The sequence below is a fragment of the Carassius carassius genome, chromosome 5 (genome assembly GCF_963082965.1).
Source record: "Carassius carassius chromosome 5, fCarCar2.1, whole genome shotgun sequence".
Classification (NCBI taxonomy): domain Eukaryota; kingdom Metazoa; phylum Chordata; class Actinopteri; order Cypriniformes; family Cyprinidae; genus Carassius; species Carassius carassius.
Window position 1 is genome coordinate 16,532,378 of NC_081759.1, and position 26,575 is coordinate 16,558,952.

A 26,575-nucleotide genomic window follows, 5' to 3' on the forward strand; every position below is an offset into this window, starting at 1 on the left:
AATGTTACAACAGTGTCTGATTCTGTTGGTGAGCACATTACATATCCAAAGAAAGCAATTCATCTTAAAATGTTGAGTAATTGCAATTTTCAGAAACAGGTGCATTGCAAGAATGCTGTCCCGATAAAACCTTGACGCTATTAGCATAATCCCGGAGCATAGAGGTGCACTCTGACCAATGAGAGGACAGGTATATTCACATGTGAACTGCATAAACATGTTATGGTTTCGCTTTGAAATGTTGCCAAAGGAACCAATAAGAAAATGATTTAACTGTAATGATTTAAGTCCCTGTGTCAGAACAAAGCCAACAGTCTACTGGTCCATCTGAATTGGGCATAGGTAAAAATATATAAATTAAATATATTGTTCCTGTGGCTCAAGTGGTAGAGCATTGTGCTAGCAGCGCAAGGTTGTGGGTTCGATTCGCAGGGAACACATGTTAGGTAAAAAATGTTAGCTTGAATGCAATGTAAGTCGCTTTGGATAAAAGCATCTGCTAAATGCATAAATTTATTTATTTATTTATTTAAATTTAAATATGTTTACTTGCAAAAACATCTATACACTCTTAAAAATAAAAGTTCCAAAAGGAGGTTTTCGTAGCATTGCAATAGAAGAACCATTTTGGTTCCCCAAAGAACCTTTCATTGAACAGTTCTTTAAAAATCTCATTTTTTGTTACATTTTAATAATTCAAATAACCATTTTCGACTAACCTTTTTCCCTTTTGTGTAATAGAAAGATTCTATACCATTGATTCCAATAAACAAATCTTATTTTTAAGAGTGTACTGGTGCAAACCCCAGAAAAACTTTGGGCCAAACCCCAAACCTTGGGCCTGATGCAGTTTTCACTCCTAAAGAACTGAATGGTGACAAACTGGGACAGCACAGACATCTCATGTGTTTGCATTTTACTCTTCACAGCTTCGTTCGTCATGCAGAACTAATGCATGTCATTTGCAATCATTTAGCATTATGTGATCAAAAAACAGCTTGACGTTTTCCATCTGCTTTTGATGAGGCATTAGTTCTGAACAATTGCTTAGACTGTATATAATATTCCTTTAGTTAGAAAATGATGATCTGCTCATTCTTTACTCCTCCATTCTATTGAAGTTGTCTCTGAGGAGAAACATTCAGTCATCTTCCACTCTCTTGAGGCATTGTAAAAAGCAATTATGTCAACAGTTGAATCAAGCAATTGACCTTAACCACTTCAGCTGTTATTTAGATTTTTTGAGAATTAGGCATATGCAATATTGGACCCACCGGTGGGTCCCCAGAGTTGATGTGGTTAAAAATGAGAGGTTTGAAGCTGTTTCCCAACAAAAAGAACCTCACATAAACTTAATCACGTTTTGATCACGTATGCTCTTTTGAGTTTCTCGAAGCAGCTCAAGTATTCCAGTTTCGTCTTCTTCAGAAGATGGTGCCTTGATCAAAGGGGACTGCCGTTCTCAAATTCACTCTTAGCTAGATAGGTTCTGTAATAAATGTGCCACCAGTGGGAACATCAGCGCCATGTTTGGGGGTCTCACACAGCATTTAGAAAGGAGGCGAAATTCTCATATTCGTTGAGCGAATGAATCATTAATCCTCTTATATGCTTGACTAAGCACGATCAGCCTTCATAATGTTCCCCAAGTTTTGAAATGCATAAGACTGGCAGTTAATATTCATAGCAGCAACAGAAGAACAAAAATCAAGTTCTGTTTTGACCCAAACCCTCACTTACAGTAAAAGTAGGGGTCTGTGGTTTCGACTGATGTCTGGGCCTTTGCGAATGCTTTCCATGAGGACATTGGTTTGGACGTGGCTCTGCTTTTCCCTCCATGGTTAGAGAATGGTCTTGGGCCGTGTCATGCAGGATGGTCAGAGCGAATAATGGCACTTTTATTCAGGGATATGTGGACAGATTTGTCCAGCAGCCATTCCAGCAGGATTATTCCAGCTTGGGACTTTGTTTTATTGTACTCAAGCAACGCATGGTAGACTGAGACGGTTGGTTAATGTAGCATTGTCTTTATTGCCGCTCCAGGCTATGTCCCCTTTTCAACGGCAAATTATTGGAAGAATGCTCATTCGCTCTCATCTGAAAACCATCAACTTGCTTTTATAAAAATATAGTTGAATGTCAATATTTAGTGTCGTTCAGACAGAATGAAGTTGTGGTGAATGAGGTCTTTATCTCCGACATTGCTGTTTCTAATGCCATCCTGTGTTTAATATTTTTTTTTCTCTCATATTGCTTACGGTTTGACCTTGAGCTGTAAGCCTTCCCGTCACAGTCATGAATTGGACCTTGAGATAAAATGACTACTATAATATAAATTAAGTAGAACCTTAAGAACTGGTTATTGATATTCATTTCCCAATTCACAATCACAAGCCCTAAATTTAAATGACTACCAAAATCTATTCACTTGTGATTCTTTTGATACATTTCACTTGTATGAAAGAAATTCTCTCTCAGCTACTGCTATAAATTATATAGGGATCCTTTTCTAACCTTTTCTAAGCTGGTAAGAAAATGTTAAAAGGAAAAAGGTAAGGGAAACGTATACAGGTCCCAATCTCTGCAGTTTACTTAATATTATGTTTTAAAGATTTAATAATGAACACAGCCAAAGTACTAAAGTTTAAAGTGTGCCTTTTTATTTGAATTTCCAGTGCAAAAAAAAAAAAAAAAGAATTATGAGAATGATTATAGCTCTGAGTGTATGCATATTATTCATTCACATGCTGTATGGTTTTGTTTTTTCCTAGCCTTAAGGCCCAATCCCAATTTTATTTTATACCCCTTCCCCTTCCCCTACCCCTCCGCCTACCCCTTCCCCTTGTCCCTTGAAACAGAGTGTCAAGGGGTAGGGGAGAAAATATTCCCCTAAGGATTGGGACACCACTACCATGACGTCACACGCCATCATTCATCATCTAGCTCTTACAATACACACATATACTGGTGTGCAATAGAGCCTTTAATTATCGTTCTGTATTAATGAGCTGCTGCTTACTGACACACACACACACACATATCGGAAATCGCGCAGCTCACACATCCAGGAGAAAATAAACTTGTCAACGCTGCCCCACGACTATTATTAAATACAGTTTAAATACTGAATCGCTACATTATATTTTCCAGCAGCGAGAGGATACAATCGCTGTTTTTACTCCAAAAAGATAGACGCACAGATGCGAATACACGCAACTTCCATCTCTCTCTCTCTCTCTCTGTCTCTCTCTCTCTTTCGGATAGGCAATATTTGAGAAAATGGTTTAGCGATTTCTAATTATTGGGCTACGGCAGTTATCGCCCTGATCAGATATGCTGTGCCACTATCATGCAGTCTGTAATGATATGACGTTAGCAAATATTAGCAATTGTTTGCAAACATTTCTTTGAGTAACATGACCATTAATATGAACTCACAATTGAATGTAACATAAAACAAATGATTACTTTTCATTAAAATCTTTATTTATGCCAAAAAAGCTTACATTTATGTGTCTTTTTGTTCGCTGTAGCAGCCATGTTGCCGAGATAATTCATACCCCTTCGTTTTAAGTGTGGTCCCGAAAAATCTTCGTTTGAAGGGCTATCTGGCCCTTCCCCTTACCCCTTCCCCTCCAACCAAAAGAGAGTCGAGACACCCCTACCCCACCACGTGAATGCGCGAAACAGAGGGGTAGGGGAAAGGGGAAGGGCTAAGGGGTAGAATTGGGATTGGGCCTTCAGTCTTAGTAAACTCAACTAAATGCTAAATGTCTTTGTTCACACACAGATGTTGGCCATATACCCAATCCTCACTGTTTTCATGAAACATAAGGAGCTTTTCTCTACAAATCAAACATATTAGCTAAAATCCTCTAATGTAATCACACTAATATAAAACTGAAGGCTGATATTTTCTCTTTTTTTAGATCTCATACAATCTCTCTTGGACACGTTCAAGGATTCTATGCCTGGCATCATAACCAAACCTAATATGACCCCTGAGGAATTTGATGTATTGAGTTGCATTATTTACACTCACTCTGTATGGCTGATGAGTCCCAAATAAATTTTCGAGTTCTCTGTGTTCTTGCATTCCTGACGTCCTTGATGGCCATCTTGTTTGAGGAGCTGCATTCTTAACGGCGTCTACACAAGATTACATTGAAGCAAAGGTTCATCTGCTCCAAATGAGTAAAAAAAAGCCTTAGTTGTGAAACGTGCTCATTCAATATGCAGAAAAAAAGACCATAATACTGTCCCCTAACTAAACGCTATGTGATTAAACCAAATTCGCTTATAGCGATCTCTTGTAAATCTGATGCAGCTGTGACAAGCAACAGCACATCCTGTCATGGTGAACCATGCTAAAACATACTAGAAACATGCTAAAATATCTTAGGAGCACGACAGTAACATGCAAAAATGTAAAACACGCTAGCAATATGCTAAAACATGTTAATCGTATAGAGTATATTAGAGTAAATCAAACTTGCAACACCAAGTAACAATAATACCAAACTTAACTAATCTAGTATAATCATTTTTTTACCTCAGTATTTAAAGTTATTTAACACATTTGCTCTTTTTCATACAGTGAAACATAATAAATGAACTTAAATGCCCCATTGATTGATTGATTGGGGTTGGATGGTATTAAAGATGATCAGTCTTTGTTTTCTGTTTTTGTGTGTGTGTTTTTTGAGTGATGAATAATTTAAATTTGTGTTCAGTTCCAGGAGCTCGAGCTGGAGAGGGAAACCTTGTTAGTAACCAATCGGAGTCTTGCAGAAGAGAGCCTCTCACATCGTCCTCACCTTCAAAACGGCAAGCGGCAATTGGCTGCAAAGTATGAGGAACTGGCAAAACTGACCACTGCCTGCAGGGAAAAGCATAGCCGACTTGGTGAGTAGAGGTTTAGGGTTTTGTGCAAGTGATACTGTGAATGCTAATTACACCAAGCATCTCATTTTCCTCATTATTCAGTACACATTGTGGTTTTTGCTTCTTAAATTACCTATATCTAGAGCTAGGCAATAATCCATATAAATATTTATCAGAGAAAATAAGTCCATGATATTGATCGTCTCATCTCGCTGTATGAGGAGACTCGATAACGGCACGATACAACTTATTAAAACATTACAATGAATTATTATTACCATTTATTTTTTAAGGAATGTCATACAACCCAAAATATATTTTTATTTATGTTTTAAATGTATTCAGATTTAAATTTTAAAATATATTTTAATTTCAATCTTGATTAGTTTAATAAACTCCTTGCATTACACACCATTTTATAAAACAATATCTAGAGAGGAAAAAAACAAACAAACATAGAATGTGGGAGGGGGGGGGGGGGTTCAAAGATTACCCGGTAGAATATGGTCATGCAAAATATGTGCTTGATAAGCACTAATAAACAATATGTTAATAATAGGCATGCAAAACAAAAAAAAACAAAAAATTATCTATTTTTTTTATCTAACATGCAAAATGCATTTACATTCACAATAATGATATGAAATTAATATTGATATTGAATAATATGATTTTTTTTTTTTTGGCTATATCAACCAGCCCAAGCTATGCCATAGTAGGCCTATATATTAGGCCTATATAGTTAGTTCCAGTCCTCTATTCTGATAAGCATGCAGCAAGGAAAAAGCAGGAAGTGGGAAAACCAAGAAAAGATCTGGAGTGGTTTGATTACAGAACTGCTTTAACCACATACTCTGGCCCACCCTGCCTTTTTTTTTTTTTTTTTTTTTACCTCTACCTGCTTTTTGTGTTGCTTCTCTGGTTAGGTTGTATTTAAAATTTGACCCAAAAGTGTCAGGACAGAACGTCTTTCAGGGGGAAATTATTCTGTGCTCCTCCCAGATTAAAGCTATGTTAGACATATTAATTTAAGCATGTTGCTAATCTGATGACCGATATCTGATGATACGCCGGCTGTTGACTGAGCAGTTTAAGAATAGCATGGGGACATTGCTGTCGTGTTCTTCTGGTGGTAATATTTCAATATCACCAGGCAACATTGTTCCATAATAACACACCCTGACGTCCGGTGCTCCTCAATTATTCAGTGCGAGAACGGTTGACATGCTGACCTATGCTTGGATTGTTGATCCGTCCAGCTGCGATCTCCAACACTGGAGCAGCGTTACCTTCAGTCGCCCCCTTACCAGGGTGGAGTGTAGCGGTCAGGTCCCAAAGGGGTAGTCTGGGGCCACAAGGTCCCCACCTGGCTTCCCCACCTCCTTTCAACACCAGTCCAGGAATAACTGCCCTCATCTGGTTCAGACGTACTTAAGGTGCTCAGGTTTCACTTCCCTAACAGTTCCTCATGGGTTCTCAGGGACTTGTTTTTCTTTTTCTCTCAGCGTGGCCAGAATAAGAGAAATATTATTGTGTTCTTCTACAGTCTTCCTCTCTTGGCTGAACGCTCAGCATGATAGTTTCTCACGCCCCATCTTTTTTATTGGCCCACTGACATGGCATGACGATTATCAGCTTGTACAACAGAGAGCTTGTGGGTTAGAATTCAGTTCTTTTGTTATTGTTTTCTTTATTATTTTAGGCTTTAGAGTTCATAACGGTACATGGTCAGGATTTGAGCACTGACTCCTTTCAATGGGTAAATAGTCACAGCATTCTAAATGTTTATTAAACCAAGGAAAATAAATTGGAGGAAAATAATTTCGACTTGAGTTTTCCTTCAGTTTGTAAAAACAAACAAAAACATGTTTATAGTAAGGAACTTACAATGGAAGACTGTTAGGTCATTGTACTGGAGGTTTTAAAAGCAGAAATGTTTTTCATTAAAAGATTATTCAGTAAATATATGTGAACTACTATTCTAGATGGATGAACTTCTGGTTAAAGTGTTTCCCTGTAGGTGGAATTTGTTTCACGTAAACTGCTTTATAGATATATATTCAAATTCCTTTCTGATTTGCTTTTACAGATATCATGCAGAAGTGAATGTTTATAGGGTTATGACATGAAAGATCTCATGCAAACACACAAATCAAGCTAATACATCTGCTCTTTAAAGGGTTAGTTCACCGAAAAATGAAAATTATGTCATTAATAACTCACCCTCATGTCGTTCCAAACCCGTGAGACATCCGTTCATCTTCGGAACACAGTTTAAGATATTTTAGATTTAGTCCGAGAGCTTTCAGTCCCTCCATTGAAGCTGTGTGTACGGTATACTGTCCATGTCCAGAAAGGTAAGAAAAACATCATCAAAGTAGTCCATGTGACATCAGATGGTCAGTTAGAATTTGTTGAAGCATCGAAAATAAATTTTGGTACAAATAGCAAAAACTACGACTTTTTTCAGCATTGTCTTCCCATCCGTGTCTGTTGTGAGCGAGTTCAAAACACAACAGTTCAATGATATCCACTGTTGAACCACTGTTGAAAAGCCAGTGAAAATGCTTGCTGCACAAGAACTACTAGCCCAACTTTGTCAGCATGAAAAATTACTGTTTAACCGTGCTTCTCCATCATTTGCTTTCTTTGTGCTGCAATGATCAATTGGAATTGTACTTATATAAGTTTTTGGCACACAATTTAACCATTAATTGTGGAAAGCAAATAGCTTTATATAAAATATCTTAGAATAAGACCTATAATGAGCCTATTTTACATAGAATTAAGCTGTGTTTTTGCACTAAGAAGAATGAAAGTAACTTTAATGAATTAAACCAAATGAGTACTCGTTGATGCTTAGTTTATGCATATTAAGTGTCTTGGAATGTGGGTCGACAGTGAAATACCACACTTGAAAGTAGTGCAACTGTTTAGTTCGCTTCTCTGTGTGTTTAGGCCTAGTCAAAAAACAAGTATCTGTTGTGAACACAGTTTTATTTCTTTCTTTCTTTTTTTTTTTGCAAAGGAAACTGCTTAAATTAAGTGGCCCAGCTGGGATCTCAGAGGAAAATGTCTCCGAAATTCTTGCTCCGGCATCGTTCTTGGCCTGTTTAATGCACAACCTGCAGTGTGTATAAATGATTTAGGCATGTGGTGGCTGTACAGACTACAAGAGTAGCCAGTCACATTAATTCATGTGTGGTCAGGCCGTATATTTCCACTGTAGCGCACAACATTAGCCCACCCTTTGTACTTTTGGGCCTGCATTTTAGCCCTTGACTAAAGAGGCCGATATGAATTATTTGTTGACTTTTTTTGGCCCCTCCTCACCATTGTGCAGCCCATCTAATGATGCAGATCCATTTGAAAAGGCTTTTGTTTGAAACCCCACCTCCAGTGCTGAAAAAGAAAAGGCAGAGATTCATGTGATAGTCAGGAAGTCTCAACTGCCGACCCACCCTTTCACCCAAGAGCCTGGTAGCGTCTGGGAACCAAAGTCTGAAGGAGATAGATGAAAAATGTTGCTGGAGTGAAATGCCTGCAGGAAATTGGACTGTCGTGAGCGGGCAGAGAAGAGGAGGAGGAGGAGACGGTGGGGTTCCTTCGGTGCCCAACAGAGCAACAAAAGATCAGCGGCGATATCTGCTAGTCTGCTTACATGCTCTGACATAGCTCATACAGGAAGTTCCCATCTCCATGGCCACACGGGCAAAGATCCACTCAAGAAATGCTGTTTCACAGGACACTTTTTTTCCTTCGCTCCTGCAGCTGCCGGCCAGTGACGCAAGAAGAGGGGAATGTTCACCTTCCTGTCACCATGTAGTGCACATGTACCAGTGCCTCCAGCTGCAGGCTACAGCCGGGTGGGTGGGAGATATCGTTCCCCCAACCCCAAACATCTGACTCTCATTCTCTCAGAGCTGAAAGAAAGAATGAAAAATTGTTGGATTGCTCCATCAGCTGAGACAGAATTCTGGCTTGGAGGCTTGCGAGTTATTGCGTAATACGCAGTGGCAGCGACAGACGTTAGGAGAACAATTTGGCTCTACTACTAGTTTCTTGGTGGGAATTCAATCTAGCTTGAAGATGCCACCATGTCGAGTGGTTTCGCTCCCACTTAGACCTTCCCATTTGCTTCTAATGCTTTTGCCAAATGCGAACAAGCATGACTCAAGATTATTTAAGCCCCCTGTTGCTTCTGTTCTTCCTCACATGTGGCCGATGGCACATTCTTGACCTGTAGTTTTTTCTGGAGGGCGACGTGGTGCTGGTATGCAATACCATCCATCCTGCTTCAAAAGCAAAGAGCACCGCGAGTGCCCTTTTATTGTTAACCTAGCGTGACGACACCGTTTACCCGAGGCCCGACCTGCTGACCTTTCACACACACTACAACCTATCATTGACATCTCAACACAGAACTTTCACCAAACTGATTGTCAAACGCTCCACCCTTTACAACAAAACCCCCTCCAACCCTCCGGAGGGGGGTCAGCCGTCATTGCGAGTGTGGAAAGGGCATCTTTGTCTCAAAGTGCCTGTAAATCTCAAGGCTAAGAGGCATGCTGGGGCAGCCGAAGAGGCCGGGGAACTTTGTGAGAGCGCACTGATGGAGGAGTTGGTAATTAACAGGATGTGAAGTCGCTCTGGCCCTCTCTCAGTGTTTGAATGCAGGGGGCAGTTATCAAAGCTGGATTAGGGCCATTGAGCTACCACACACGAGGCCTTAGTCACTCAGTGGGAAAAAGGGGCCTCTCACAAGCTTTTGAAATCAATCTCCTGAGAAACCCAAACTGGGAACTCCACGCCAAAAGCCCTTAGAAAAAATACACTTGATACATTATGTTGACATTTCTTTGTTTGACTCTTTCACATTGGCCTAAGCTCAGTGACATTGAAAGGGAGGATAAACTTAATGCTTTGCTGAATATTAGAAACATTTCCATAACAAATCCCACTAATAAGCATGAATTTTCTGTAATATGGTAGATTGTGCTCAAGTTCATTCGCAGTACTATGATATAAGTATTATAATATAGGATCGATCTGCTTCTCAATTATATATTTTATAGAACTGTTATTGCATTGGTTTCAGCGTGGTATAGTTGGAAAGTTACTTTTCTATTTTAATGTATTTTTATGTATTCCTTTTGATGGCATTATGTGCTGCTTAATATTTTTTGTGGCAATCATGAAACAACATTTATTCACAGTAGAAATCTTTTGAAATGGTAAAAAGCCTTTACTATCACTACTATCATTTAAAAAATTTTTTACAAATCCCTGTATAAAAATATAAATTTCTATCAAAAAAGAAAGAAAAAATATACGGACCCTAAAATTAAATGGTATATATTGTTACAAAAGATTTCTATTTTGAATTTTATTCATCAAAGAAAATCCCCCCCAAAAAATGGTTCCAAAAAATAATTCCAATGTTCCCAACATTGATAATAAATCAGCATATTAGAATGATTTCTGAAGGATCACGAGACACTGAAACCTGGAGTAATGGCTGCTGAAAATTCAGCTGTGCTATCATAAGAATAGAAATCTTTTTTTTTTTTTTTTTTTTTTTGTAATTATGTTTAACAATATAACAGTTTTTACTGTATTTTTGATCAAATAGATGCAGGCTTGACAAGCAGAAATAGCTGATCCCAAACTTTTGAACTGTAGTGTAGTGTATATAAACCTTAAAAAATATATAAAATTTTACTTGTTCCAAACCACCACAATACTGGCTCAAAAAAACATGGTAATGCCATAGTGCTTTTTCTGTTAGTGCCAATTTGTGTTATGAGCCATTTAGGGCCATATACGATTATTGAAAGAGATGTAATCGTGTTGAGTCTGTTTTGAGCACGTTGCTGTTAATTAGAATAAAACACATGCTGATCTAGCTGCCAAGCCTTTTAATTAAACAGAAAGGTCTCCTCAGGCACCTGCATCCCTGCGTTTGGGCTTGTGTGGCATCCTCACATTGTCTGTTTTGACCTGAGGAAAACCCGAACAAAAGCCCTCAATGAGTGCATTCTTCAGAAGGGCGCTGGTGTGCTTTCCCCTCCAATTTGACATCAGAGGTTTACACTTTAACACAGAATTTTGCAATGCAGAAGCATTACAGAAGTCAGTTTGGTGCTTTAATCAAGGAGAAGTGTGAATTATTTACACCCTGATATTGTTCTAAACCTGTATGACTTTCTTCTGGGCAAAGATCCTCATTGATTTATGACTTCAGAAGTCTTGCAGAAGCCATATGGACAGCTTTTATGGTTCTTTTTGACATCTTCACTGTGAACTGTCATGCATTATGATAGTTTCATGTAATTTTCTTTTTGTTCTCTATGGAAAGAAATGACAGCAGACCGATTTTAGAACATTAATGTTGATTTTTGGCCTGAACTAATCTTTTACACATGAATATGAGAGGATATGATGCGCAGGCTTTCACATGCTAACGCACCAGGGTGCGTTAGTCGTCTGAAGTCATTCCTTTCATTCTGATGACAGGAAAGCAGCCGGTGGTATTTATCTGTAAAGACCACAAAAGAACACCCACCGTTCTGTTATTTTGACAGGAAGTGAGGGAGTATGTGTAGCCTACACACGCTTGCAAAGTAAAGGGCTTTGCAATTTTTCCTGTGCATATGCTCACACATTAATCAAGTCTGTTAAAACTAGTTTTGCCAAGAGTTCCATTAAACGAAGCCAATGTGAACTAAACCACATGGAGTAAATTTCAGATAATCAATTATTCCAAATAGATGTCACTCTTATACCTGTATACCGTCCATCATTGTCTAAGTACACAGCAATTTCTTTATTGACAGAGAAGGTGAGTTATGGAAAGTGAAAATATTCTTGAATTAATGATGGGAAGCTGATCATAGCAATGTGATGACACAGCAGCATTAGTTTGCGATGCAAAAAAAAAAAATGTTTGCTAAAGTGTTAACATTTCAAGGTGGCTTTATACTGTCAGAAGTCCTTGTGTAAATAGCACTTTTCTTCCATACATATTAATGAGTCCATTCCATTGACACATGACTTTGGTTGACAGAGGGCATTGCGTTGAAAAATTGACTGGTCCACCGGCTCTTGCATGCTAAGTTCTTTTAGCTGCTCAAATGAATGTGTTTTCTCATGTATTTGCAATGAACAATTAATCTTCAGTCAGTCATTCACCAATGTGAGTCAGCTAATATCTCATGCTTAGAAGCATGCTCATGCATATTTTACTGACATAATAATTAGGGTAATCACCTAGCTGGCAAGAAAAAAATTATTTGTTTTCAGTTCACTTTAAAATGCTTTTGTGGCATGACAAAAATAGATTTTTTTTTATTCTTAACCAATTTTGAGCAAGTAAAATCAAATTAGGTTAATTTGCATCCTTTGAAAGCTGCACTAACACTGCAATAACAGTTTTTTTTCTAGGTTATTGATAAGTCAGGAGCAGTGTTGTTATTGTTGTTAACTAAAACAGATACTATTAAAAAGTTTTTTATTAAAATTGAAATAAAGCTGAGATATAATATAAATATTAGATTAAATGCTTTAAAAAGCTTTAAAAAACTTGTTGCCTTGGCAAATGACTGAAAATAAGTTAAAGTACTAAAATCAACTAAAATATAATAATAAAAGGTAATTCAAAATATGAATAAATGCTGTAATATAACTGACAAAAGCACATTAAACAATTACTAAAAGCTAAAAAGAAAAGAAAAAAAAGAAAAGTGAATTGAATTGAATTGAAAATGTAATAAAAATCTACTTAAAAATATCAATAAATAATATACATAAATGTACATAAATGATAAATGAAATAATCATTTTTAATCGCATGTGATTGGATATTATTTTGTCAAATATACGTCACTGCATTACGTGTTAATCAAGTTATTACACTAATAAATAATACTTTTATTATTTAATTTAATTTTGGACTCAGAGAATGCAAATTTTTGTTTATGCTGACAACTGATTTAATATGGTTAATAGGATTCCATTGTCAAAAAAGAAGCATAGTAATATACTTCAAATCTTAAAAGTATATAAATATAATATAATATAATATAATATTAGTGAAATAAAAAGCCACTTAATTGTACTTAAGAGAGAACACTTTTTTTGTTTTTTAGCACAATTCAGTGCACACAAAGTATACTGTGTGAGGTAATAATATCAGATTAAAAGTAATTTTTTGATGTGTTAAGTAACAAACTAAAGAACAGTAAAGTAAACAGTAAAGTACTTGATTATTATTGTGATGTGCTTTAATATTATATTTAAAATTCATGTAATTCAAATGTACTGAAATTACAAATGTGTAACCACAAAAAATTATGAATGCTTGTCAGTATTCAGCAGTACACTTTAACCATATTTCAAAGACAATAGAAGTCATTATGAAATTACATAAAAATAGTGGTCTACAGTAAGTGTCATGGTGTGGTGCAGAAGAGAAGCACATAAACGGGGCAGATGATGATAAAAAGTCTTTAATAATCCACATAGAGTTAATCCACAAGGTGAAGGTGTAAAAATCGACGAGACCAGACAACCAAACACTCAACAGAATTGAACTTATAAGGGGAACATAAAGAGGTTAATTGACAAGACACACCTGAACATAATGACACAATTAACACAAGACAGGAACTAGGACACACAGAGAACATGAGGAATGAAAACACAAGATAATGAGTCCAGGAGCATGACAGTAAATAGGTACTCTAATGTGCAGTCAATTATATTTCATCTAAATTTAAATTTACAATGGGGAAAATATTTATTTCCTCCCCTGCTGATTTTGTAAGTTTGCCCACTTACAAAGAAAGGTTTATTTTAATGGATAGAGACAGAATACCAACTAAAAAATCCAGAAAAGCACATTATATAAAAGTTGGAAATTGATTTGCATTAAAGTGAGTGAAATAATTATTTGATCCCCTACCAACCAGCAAAAATTCTGACTCCCACAGTTATGTGCCGATGTGGAGCACAGATTAGTCCTGTCACTTTAAGAAGTTATTTCTAACGTCAGCTAATGTCGTTATGTGTATAAGACACCTGTCCACACAATCTGTATCTTCCATTCCGACCTCTCCCACCACCATGGGCAAGACCAAAGAGCTGTCAAAGGATGTCAGAGACAAGATTGTAGATCTGCACAAGGCTTGAATGGGCTACAAGACCATCAGCAAGAAGCTTGGTGAGAAGGAGACAACTGTTGATGCGATTATCCGGAAATGGAAGACATCCAAAACAACCATCTTTCGCCCTTGGTTTGGAGCTCCGGCCAAGATCTCGGGGCCATGCACTGTAAAACCTTGGACGAGAACCTCCTTCCTTCAGCCAGAACACTGAAGATGGGTCAAGGATTACAATGAGCCGAAACAGACCAACAAGGAAACAAAGGAGTGGCTGAAGAAGCACATTAAGGTCATGGAGTGGCCTAGCCAGTCTCCAGACCTCAATCCTATAGAAAATTTGTGGATGCAGCCAAAACTTTGAGTTGCCAAATGACAGCCAAGAAACCTTAAGGATTAAGAGAGGATCTGTAAAGAAGAGTGGATAAAAATCCCTCCTGAGATGTGTGCAAACCTGGTGACCAACTACAAGAAACTTTTTCCTCTGTGCTTGCCAAAAAAGGGTTTGTAGTAAAGGGTTGAAGTATTAAGTCATGTTTTGCTTGGGGATCAAATACTTATTTCACTCACTGAAATGCAAATCAATTTCTAACCTTGATATAATGTGTTTTATTCTGGATTCTATGGTTAGTATTCTGCCTCTATATGTTAAAATAAACCTATAAAAATTACAGACCCTTTGTAAGTGGGCAAACTTACAAAATCAGCATGGGATCAAATAAATATTTTCCCCACTGTAAATGCAGTTAAGTCAGTTACATTCAGTTTTCAATTTTATTCTTTCAAATTACATAATTTCCAAATTATTCTTTTCAAAATGCTAAAATGTACTTCTTTTTAACAAGGGTTATCCTGTGAGAAGAAACCGTTGACTTTTGGAGAATAAGAATGTGTTTCTTTAACAAATGCCAACAAGATGGTGAAGTCTGATCTCAAAAGACCTTTTGTTTGGCACAAAACGATTGTGTTTTAATTAAATCAATTAGCATTATGTATTCATGGAGGGAGGACAGAGCTTGGCTCTGGATATTGATCTCTGAAGTTCAGTCCAGGTGAATGATGATTTTCTTTCTCTGATTGGTCTCTGTTTGGTCATTCCGCCTAATTGGTTTCAGTTCTCAGTTCTTTTCCGTTTCATTTTCTGTCTCGGTTTCTATTTTCATTTCACATGACCACTTCCAGAAGAGGATGGTGATCTGTCTTGTCACAACAATGAAAGCGTTGGGTCCTTAGCTTCATGTCACTCACGAGCCATCATAACTGTGAGATCCCACAAGCCCCGGGTCATATCTCTGGCTCCAGTAGTTTCCTCGCCGTGAAGCGAGCGCCCTGTGGCCCATCTGCATGGTTTCTCCTCAGTATGTAGGTCACCCACAGCTGCTCCCCAAGTGTTTGTTTGGCTGTCTGTCAGCTTCCATTACCGTTTCATGGCATGGGTCTCCGGGGTCATCCACGTGGTGTGCCACTCCCCCTCACTCATGCTGACATGCCTCAGCAGGCACACGGCCAGAACCTACAGATACACACTAATGCATGTATTAGTATATATATATATTTGTGTATGTGATTTTCTTTTTTTTTTGTTGCAAACCATTTATTTTAGCTACATTTAATAAATATATATATATATATGTTCAAAAGTTAGTCAACTACATTTGTTTATATAAATGTAGCTAAAATAAATTGATTGCAACAACTTACCTTAAAAAATATAGTAAATTTAATAAATCCGTGTCTTTTCACTGTATAAATGGTAGTTTTTTTTTCTACCTTATTAAAATGAACTTTTTTTTTTCTAAGTGGTGAAGTACCGTTTAAATGGTTTACCAGTTGATACCTTCATTTTACCAGGGCTCCCTAGTCATTTTCTCAGGAGCATTTCCATCCTGTAATAGAGGTTTGTTTAGGGAGCAGCTCTGGCTCACTGAAGCACAAATGCTGTCACTGCCGTGAACTGTCTGTGCCCTCGATGGCCACTAGCTCAGCTTTTCACATCCCCTGTGGACTCAACACATCTGTACATTAGCATAATTGCCGGTTGCCACAGCAACCCCAGCACAGCACTAAGAGGGTCCGAGCCCCTCACTGTCATCAGTAGACACGAGCTAACAGAAAGTGATTGCGTCCACCCTCACTCTCAGGGCCCTGTGATAACACTGTGAAGACACCTGAGAGCAGCTTCAGTCCCACACTTTACACAACACTCAAGCAGCAGAGCTTCTTCACAGCTGAACACACTAGCAATGTTTTCACACACTGTTGCAATGTTCCTTTGTCCTGTTGGCACTCAGTCACCAGCCCCAGAGAGACCGCATTTCTGTTTGTGCAGCGGGTTCCTATCAGCTGATGTGTTTTTTTGTTTTGTTTTTAGTACTCATGTGCCATTTATTGTATCATGCACCTACAAGAGCATGTTTCAATCTTCTGAGGACACGTGATTGCTTTATGTGAATAACAGACAGAAATGTAAGTTGCTGGTTTTTTTTGGAAATCATCCTCTCATACATAGCTCTCAAATCTCATGCACGCTTGCACGTTCAAACGTGTAACAGTTTCTGACAGACTGACAGCTCAGTGAGTGAGCTTTTAACTCGCTGCTCGCTTGATTCAGTCAGGAAGTTTTTAACTTGATAACTGAGAGTGGGAATCAGTCTATTCACACCAAAAACAATAACTATAACCATATGGCCATCCACACCACAGTATGAATGTTGTTAATTATAATCGCTTTGCCGTTATGTAATCTGTAAACCGCTTTAAATAGGCCTACTCAAGTCCTTTAAAGTCTGGATTCTGATCTGTTTTTATCGTTCATCAGCTTACAAAAAAATGTTCTGTAAGTGATTCCAACAAAATCGTTCCTCGATTTTATCTGGTGTGTTTGACAATAGAATTATTCTGTTTCTATTTATGCCTAATTAAGTTTATTGTTGAGCAACACTAGCAACTCAAGCATGGCAATCTTCAGCTATTACTGTTTACTAGTGGTTATTTGAGTAAATGTGTTCTAGATTTGTTTTTCTTCTGAGCACAATGTATGTTCACACTTTGAATGCATGTTCACAATTTGAATTAACTACTCTTCAGACTGATACAGACATTTGCTCAGTATCAGAAGTTGGGAATACACTACACAACTCACAAAAACATGCTCCTCATTGCTGTAAACATTTGCATGCTAATTAGTGCAACAAAAAAAAAAGGTGATCTCTTTTCCACCTTCTGTCTGAGATTGAAATTACATTTTCATTCAGCCCATCTGCCGATTTTTTGCAAATTTTCCTATAGACCTATAGTCCACTTATAATAACTGCAAGGTAAAATATACAGCAAAAAACATTTTTCCCTATGCATATCAATAACAGCTCATTTTGATGAGTGAGTTAATGACTAATTGCAAACCTCAATTCTTCAAATGACTGAACAACTTTGTGAAGTAGGTTATTTATTATCTACATATTACTCTGTTGTCTTTCACAGTTTTTGCTGTAGGGCTGTAGACTCTGCAGCAGGGCAACTGAAGCAATGCAGAGTCACAGTAATATCTATAGATATAATAATTTCCGCTCCCATCTCTCATAGTGATGTTTAATGCGATTCTGAGCCAGTGTCGTGTTGAGAATTGAAACTGACTGAGATGAAATGTTTGTGGTTTTCCAGAGGCCTTCACGGAGAAGCACAGCCCTCAGACTGCCCACAATCTGCTCCAGGAGGAGGTCACACATGCCGAAGAACAGTCTGAGGTGATTTCAAAATCCTTGCTCCTTTTATATATACAGAAACTCTTTGTGGGTCTTTTCTTCTCAGTCCCTACTCACCCTGTATCAAAAGACAACAAAAATGCGGGGAAACTTTTGACATGTTGCTTTTTTAGCAGTACTCTCAGGATGTTGTTTATTCAGACAGACTGTTGAATGAACATGCCCTGCCAACTGAACCAGAACAAAGCAGAATGAAAGCCTGACAAAAGTGCAGAAAGTCTTTACTCTACATAACACCATCCTTATTAACACTGGACCACTTGATCTGAATCTGAGGGTGAAAATCCACCCTCAAATCCACTAACCTATGCACTACTTACAAAGATGGATCTGTGATCTAATCAATGATTTAAAGCATTGACAGCCCGTGTGTCATAAATAAGAAATGAGGCAAACTCATCACAACTGATGTAATGTCTCCAGCACTGTGGTTTGTCCCAGAAGTGGAAAACCAGCACTCCCAACATTTCATGAAGAACATTTGACCAAACCTGGTGCTCAGCTGCATTTCCAATTACGCTTGATATAGGTGTATAACCCAACCACCCAACCAATCCCTTTTTTCAAGGGAACAGTTTGCTGAAACTTTAAACAAAGGAAAAAAAATTATAATTCGCATGTGATACAGAAGAATATGGAACTCATCTTTAAGAAGAAAAAGACAGTAATTTTTTTTTTTCAGATGGCCAAACTGAGCAAAAATATGCAATTTGGCACAGTTGCTGAAATCTAAATGCTTAGTTTTGTGATAACACATTGATTATTTAGCCTTATCTTCAAAAGGCTGATGTATCCTGTTTGATATTCACATTTTATCATTTTTTTTTTTTATGGATAATCGGGTAAAACCAAGTTGCTTCAATTGTTATCTTAAAATAAATACAAATCAGTAAAGATTTCACAAAATAAAGACCACAGCCACAGAAAAAGCCAGCTTCCGCGTCTCAATTATATTTTGGTCTCTAGATCTGACTCAGGGTCCTCCTTCAATAAATCTTTGATATGTTTTTTGCCCACCATGCAAAAATGTTATATTTAATTACTTAATAATAGTACTCGACAAGCTGCTTGATTTTGAGGTTTTTTCACATGTATAGCACAGGTACAGGACAAGTCATGAAGTAATAGAATATTAAAAAAATGTGGATATAAATAGAACAGTTGTTATAACATCAGCCCTCGTTGCTCGTCTCAGAAGCATGAAAATGGATCCATCTGTTTAAATGGATATAATTACATTTTATCATGAACATGCCTGTTTTTCATCCATGTGCTCATGTTTCTTGTTAGCATTCATTACTAATGATGGGAAGTCTTTCCAAAAACCTTTTCTAAAAAAAAAAGTGTGTTTCAATAAACTGTTTAACAAAAATAATAAATAAATAAAAATGATTTAGCAATTCACTGCATATACCATTCAAGTTTGAGGTCAGTGTGATTTTTATTTTTTTTATGTTTTTGAAAGAAATCTCTTAGGTTCACCAATTGTGCATTCAGCTGATCAAAAATACAGTAATATTGTGAAATATTATCACAGTTTAAAATAACTATTTTCTGTTTTAATATATTTTAAAGTGTAATTCATTCCTGTGATGAGAAGCTGAATTTTCAGCAGTCTTCAGGGTCATGTGATCCTTCAGAAATCGTTCTAATAGGCTTACTTGCTGCTCAAGAAACATTTCTTAATATTATCAGTATGAAAACAGTGCTGCTTTATATTTCTTTGAAAACCAGTGGAAGTTCAAAAGAACAGCTTTGATTTAAAATAGAAGCCTTCCGTAGCAATGTAAAAGTCCTTTCTGTGGCTTTTGATCAATTTAATCTGTCATTCCTGAATAAAATTAATTCCTTAAAAAAAAAAAATCCCGCTGACCCCAAACTTATTGGTGCTTATTGTAATTTCATGAAAATACAATTATATTCAGGTCAATGAATCAGTGAGCTGTTGACTTTATGAACCAATTGAATGGATTCATTGAAAATATGACTCCGAAGAATGATTTGTCCACAAATTGAATGTCACCATTCATTACATAATTTGTTAGCATCACAGACTATTTAACAAAGGGCTTAAAACAGCTCAGCACAACATAGGCCATTAGGAAAAAATACTCCTTAGACGTCTTCTTTTGTTGTCTGAGCCGCCCTGCACCATCCGTTCGGTTTGGTCTGATTGATCTCCGTAGGTTTATCCGTCCTCAGGCTGTAAACAAGCACTGTGTCTTCCACCCCACACAGGCCCGATCAATAGCTCTGTGACTTTGTCATTATGCCGCTGCCATCTAATTGATGATCTCACTCCATCATAAGTAAGCTGTACAGAGAGCCAGCCTTCAGCAGGAAGCGTGCCAGACAAAACATCAGTCCCGCACGTGTGTTTCTGAGCTGGATTAGGCCGTGAATTCCCACAGGACTTGCATGTTCTATTAGTGCAACAGTGTCTGGAAAAGGGCCGATGGCAACTGTTCATAGTCTGTTCTCATATGAAACTATAACATTTTAATGACGCCTTGATTGAGAATTATAACAAGTTTATAAACAGCAGGAGACCACATGAAACACGGTTCGAGGGCTGTGCTTCATCCATTAAGACAAATGGTCCTTTAAAAATAAAATCTTTGAATGCATAACTTTGGATTCATGCGGTAGTAATTTTTTTGTTGATTACACAGGGAAACCCCACTGAGGTAAGCATTATTACTATCGCTTATGCTTGAGGGATTTGAAAAAAACCCTGGCTCTATTGTAATAACTTGTCATGCAGTGTTTGTTGTGTTTGGAAAGGTGTGTTATGATAATTTTGTCAAAGATTTTTGCCAAACAGTTAAACGAGGGGAATAAACACAGACTTGAACTGGAAGGGGGACCAAAGCCATATCTATAGACCAGAATATCACAGATTTAGTGGCGCGCTCTTTTGAATTTAGCCATTAAAAACCACTGAGCAACATTCTAGAAACCAGTGTTATTTTAATATTATTTATTTATAGTATCATAGTATTATTTTAATATTTTCAGTTTAAATTTTTGTAATTTTGTTTAAACACGTTTAAAATTATATATTTATATATAACTTGTATATAATATCTGTCTGTCTGTCATAGATTTCCATGTATATATTTATATTAATATAATTGATATTATATATAAATATTTTCAATGTGTAAATATAACATATATTTTTTAAATATATGCATGTGTATATATATATATATATATATATATATATATATATATATATATATATATATATAAAACAAATATACACAGTACACACACATGTAAAACAAAAACTTTTATTTTGGATGTGATTAATCATGATTAATCGTTTGACAGCACTAATATATATATATATATATATATATATATATATTATATATACTTTTTTTTTATTTTAATAAATTTGTTTATTTATTTATTTTTATTTCAATTTAGCTTTTTCAGTTTTAGTTTTAGTAAGTGTAGTACTTGCCAAATTTCAAAATTTTTCTTAAGATTTTCAGCAAATATTTACATATGTATATTGATTTCATGTTTTTGTCTTTTCAATTAATGAAAACTAGTGAAATAGTTTTAGATTAATAATAACAGTAGTGGGTTAGAGTTGCTCGAAGCATGTTATTTTCTGGGAGGTGTTCTGTAAGTCTTTATTGTTCTGTCTGTGAGGACATTTAGGGGGTGGGTTTGTGCAGACAAGACTTATCAATTATTCAGTCCCCCATACTGAGACAGACAGAGTGTAGACACCTGCCCCCTCCAGCAGAGCCTTCCACAGACACTTCAGGGTCATGGTCAATTTATTGTATGATTATTTGTGCAGACATCATCTTTGTCTGTTTGTTAAGCCCCACAGTGTTTTTGTCAAGTAACTAAAAATGTTACTTAACAATACGTGTTATAACTATAAAACATGTAGTTTTTAGTCACTTTTAGGCTGACCAGGCTAGAAAATCAGCTTCATTAAACCAAGGATGAATAACTAGGTAACAACTAAATAGGTCTGCACAGTTAATCAAACTTGAAGCTGAAACCTTGATATAGCTTAATGCAATTAGCATAACAAATGCTGCAATTTAATTTAGTATGTAGTCTGTTGCGCTGCATGTTTCAAAGTGAAGCGCGGCACTGTGGTCTACATGCACACAGCTCATAATTTGGAGTAAATGTAGTCAACTCCATCTCTGCATGTGCTGTGAGTTTAACACATTTTGGAACACAGTATTGTGCAAGGTTAATTTTATATACACATTTACATAATTTCCAACATTTTTGTGGACAGAGGTTTACGACATTTCACCAGGTTTCTAAAAAAAAAAAAAAAAAAAAACACTTGACGATTTTCTCATTTTTGCATGAAATAAAGCTATTATAATTATCTAATTTTTATTTTTACATTTCTGTCTAAGAGTTAATAATTAGAATGATTAAATATTAATAATATTAATAATTTAGAATTATTAAAATAATAATAATAATAATAGATTTTATTTTTGTTTTGTTTGTTCTGTTTAGTTTTTTTTAGTTATTTTATATTTTTTGTGTGTTTGGTTGTGTTGTGTTATTTTATATTTTGTTTTGTTTTGTGTTGTTGTGTTGTGTTATTTAATAGTTTATTTTGTTTCGTTTTGTGTTGTTGTGTTTTGTTTTGTGTTGTTGTGTTGTGTTATTTAATAGTTTATTTTGTTTTGTGTTGTTGTGTTTTGTTTTGTTGTGTGTTGTTGTGTTGTGTTATTTAATAGTTTATTTTGTTTTGTTTTGTGTTGTTGTGTTTTGTTTTGTTGTGTTGTGTGTTGTTTTGTGTTGTTGTGTTGTGTTAGTTTATTTTGTTTCGTTTTGTGTTGTTGTGTTTTATTGTGTGTTGTTTTGTGTTGTTGTGTTGTGTTATTTAATAGTTTGTTTTGTTTTGTTTTGTTGTGTTGTGTGTTGTTTTGTTGTTGTGTTTTGTTTTGTTGTGTGTTGTTTTGTGGTGTTGTGTTATTTAATAGTTTATTTTGTTTTGTTTTGTTGTGTTGTGTGTTGTTTTGTGTTGTTGTGTTATTTAATAGTTTATTTTGCTTTGTTTTGTGTTGTTGTGTTTTGTTTTGTTGTGTTGTTTTGTTTCGTGTTGTGTATGGTTGCTTTGAGTTCCCAAAACACCGTTTTGAATGTAATGTGAAGTCACAATTAAAAAGAGGTTAGTTTTTACTGCACTATGTTAAATAAAAACAATGCAATAAAATAACAAAAAATATTCAATATTTTATCTGTTTACTTGCATGTCATGTCACCATTAACCGATATCAGAGAACCTTGAAAATATAAATATGTTAAAAAAAAATGTAAATATTAAGTAAAATCTCAGTGGGTACTTCAGGTAAATGTATTGTGTCCAAGGATTTCGGCTGACCATCTTACAACTGCTAAGACCAGCAAACCACCTTAGGCTGTTTTTTTTTTTGTGTTTTTTTTTTGCAAGGTTTATTTAATGCAGAAATATTTCTTTAAATGAGGTAATCAATTGGACCACATGAGATTCCACCATCAAAGTCATTTTGAAGGGTCATATAGAAATAACTGTTCTTTATACAACTAGCTTTTGACGTTTGTCTTGGAAGACGATGAGTCGGAAAAAGGATGTTTGCGTCTGCGTCACACTTGTTATGAATCCGGCTTGACTTCCTGTCCTCTAATACCTGTTTATTTATCATTTGACCTTCACAGGAGTTGCTGGAGAAGTTCATGGAGGGCCACGTGCCCCTGGAGGAATTCCTTGATTCTTTTCAAAGCCGCAGGAAGACGTACCATATCCGCCGCGCTCAAGCTGAGAAGCTCCAGGAGCTCAACAAAGCCGACAGGAAAGCGAAGAAACAGGAGGAGGAGCTGAAGAGGGAGGAGGAACATAAGGAGTCCCGGCCAAACGGCATCAGCGCACACGGCCCTCCCCGTGTCTTCCAGCTCCGATACGGTCTAACCCCAGCCATCCTGCTGCCGCTTTCCTCTTCGTCCTCTTCGGTCCTACCTCCTCTGGACTCCCGCTCAGGCCAGCCGCAGGTCTCGGGGCCTTGCGCCCGTCACTCCTGCCCCGGGCAGCCTGTCGGCCTGAGAGTAATTGGACAGTTACCCGGGTGGCCGGTGAGACCGGTCCGATTGCAGCAGCTGTACAGGCCCAGTCCCCGTCAGCCCGAGCCTCCGTGTCGATAACATGAAAGCCAAGTTATGCAGAGACCATGTGAAGCCTTCATCGAGTCGATATATGATAATGATGCTGCCATGAAATCAAAACTTCATGTACCCAAAAAGGGAGGAGAGCGGAAGCCATAAAGTATTTGTTAATGTCGCTTGTCATTGTTGCTTGTTCGGTTCACTTCGATCTGTTTGGTATTTGTGTGGGTTAAGTCGGGACGTGGCAGGAGTTTAGCTGCTGTTTATGTAAGGGAAGTGCCCTGTTTCTTGAGACACTGCTTTTTGACTGGAAGGTCTTTTGGGCTGTAGAGGAACTTGGAATATGGCACCTTTTTGTAATGTTTATGGGTGTTCAATAAAGTCTAATCATGATGTTTATTTTAAACCTATATCTTGATGTTTCGTATTTTATTTTCCTGCTCTTACTGTAATTTTTACTGGCTGCACTCTTTCTGAATCCATATGTTTTTCTTTTTGTAGCATAGAATTATTCTTAAAACAGCAAATTTACTTGAGTTTCAAAAATTAGTTTTCCCTTGTTTTGTGTATAAATCTCAGTAAATGTATTATTTATTTTTTACTCCTCTATTTTATTATTATTGATATATTCATGTATTATTTTTTATTATTATTATTATTATTATTGTTGATCTGTTAATGATATATTCATATATTTTATACAAAGTATCAATTACTTTATAAAAAAAATCTGTGAAGAGTAAATAAGAAAATAAGAAACAAATAATAATAATAACCGTAATAATTATAATTATTATTATTACAAAACATGTTTGTTCATGATGTAGTATATTTTTTTTTAATGAAATGGTGTGTATTATATTCATTTTTAAATGTATAATTATTTAGAATATTGTGGTCACAATGCAAAAAAACTGTCCATAAAAATGAGAAATGCTTTCTTTTTTTAAAAAAAATTAATTATTTAGAATATAGTGAAATACAAAAATAAGTGAATAATAATAATAATAAATGTAAAAGCCTAAGTAAACTATTTGTGCAAACTGCAGTAATAAGACTGTCATAAAACTGTGCACAAAACTCTTCTTTTTAAATGTTCTCTATATTTTCTTTTTAAAATTGAATTATTTTTATTGAAAACAGTGTAGATTACAAATAAATAAATGCTCATATCGTATTGAAAACTGTGCATACACTACATAAAACAAATGCAGAATCTAAAATATTAGTCTTCCTAAAAAGTTTTCTTGATGGAAAATAATGTGTATTATTTATGTTTCTTTGGATTTTGATGTGAAATATGACCCAGACTCACCCTATTTTTTATTTTTATATCAGATAAGTTTTGGTTTATTAGGGAATTTTCATCCAAGTAATACACAATATAAAAGATTACGAGCTTGGGTTAGATGAACTCATACGTTTGTTTGTGCGAGATTCGTTTTACAATGAGAACGGTTCAGACGGTTTATTATTATTATTGACACAGCTGTAGCTGAAGTCTTTGAAAGTCCAAACTTGCCAAACACTTTGTTATTTCAAGTTTTTTTTTAGTGACTGCAGTGGAGTTGGTAGTAAGAAAGTATGGACACGCTGTTGTCTTTGACTGAGCTCTCATAGACGGCTGATTTTGTTTCAGGGACATGCATTTAAGCTACAGCTGAATAGAGATAGAAATAAACTGGGACTGGCACAAAATGCATTATAATAAGTGTGCTCTTAAACCAGCGCCAATGAAAATCATATCTAAGTGTGAGGGTTGTAATTATTTATGGAAATCCTGTTATGGAATACCCCTTGAGGACATCAAACACTGTTTATTTGTTAGGACTTTATTTCCAGACCGGAAAGTCCTGCGTTCACTTTCAGTAGATATTGTATTTTGAGCAGCTATGGGAAATTATGATGCATTATAAACTATTAGAATGGATAGATTGGTGTTATGTGCCTTTACTTTCAACACCCCGTAAGGAACAGTAAGAGGTGCAGAACAGAAATGTTTACTAACCTCCATCTGTTTCTGACATGAGTGGAATTCAGCAAAGACCAAGAATGAGTACAATGTGGCCACAATTGAACTAAAATGAGGGAACAAATTAGTAAAACGGTGCCACTATTTAATAAATTGTGGGAATTAATTCTTAATTTGTGAATATTTCATCATTTTTTCATCCTTTTGATGTGTGAGGATCTGCAAAAATGTAAGGAATATATATATTTTTTTTTACTTGACAAGTATATCACAACATTATTAGAGTCATTAAAAATGCTTATCAAATAGAAAGCCATCATGAACACAAACAGCAGGCCTACATTTCTAAAAAAACATGAAAATTGTTTTAAACTGCACACTCGCTTCATTACTATTTTACATTTTAGCAGATAAATGGCTAATTTGTATGAATTCATACAGTCTGATTCCTGAGTTTGTATACAGTCTTCTCGCTAATTTGTGAATATTTCATCATTTTTTCATCCTTTAGATGTGTGAGGATCTGCAAAAATGTAAGGAATATATATATTTTTTTTTACTTGACAAGTATATCACAACATTATTAGAGTCATTAAAAATGCTTATCAAATAGAAAGCCATCATGAACACAAACAGCAGGCCTACATTTCTAAAAAAAC

At 36.1% G+C, this 26,575-nt stretch overlaps 1 protein-coding gene across 1 annotated transcript in view; it reads left to right on the top strand.

The window, feature by feature from the left end:
- Window positions 1–24,354, top strand: part of vps37d (VPS37D subunit of ESCRT-I) — a 31,677-nt gene extending 7,323 nt beyond the window's left edge. Inside the window, exons 2-4 of the mRNA XM_059549909.1 lie at window positions 4,734–4,905; window positions 17,703–17,785; window positions 23,504–24,354. Coding sequence (XP_059405892.1) covers window positions 4,734–4,905; window positions 17,703–17,785; window positions 23,504–23,983 — 735 coding nt within the window. The 3' untranslated portion in view covers window positions 23,984–24,354. The remainder of the gene's footprint in view (window positions 1–4,733; window positions 4,906–17,702; window positions 17,786–23,503) is intronic.
- Window positions 24,355–26,575: the final 2,221 nt, after the last annotated feature.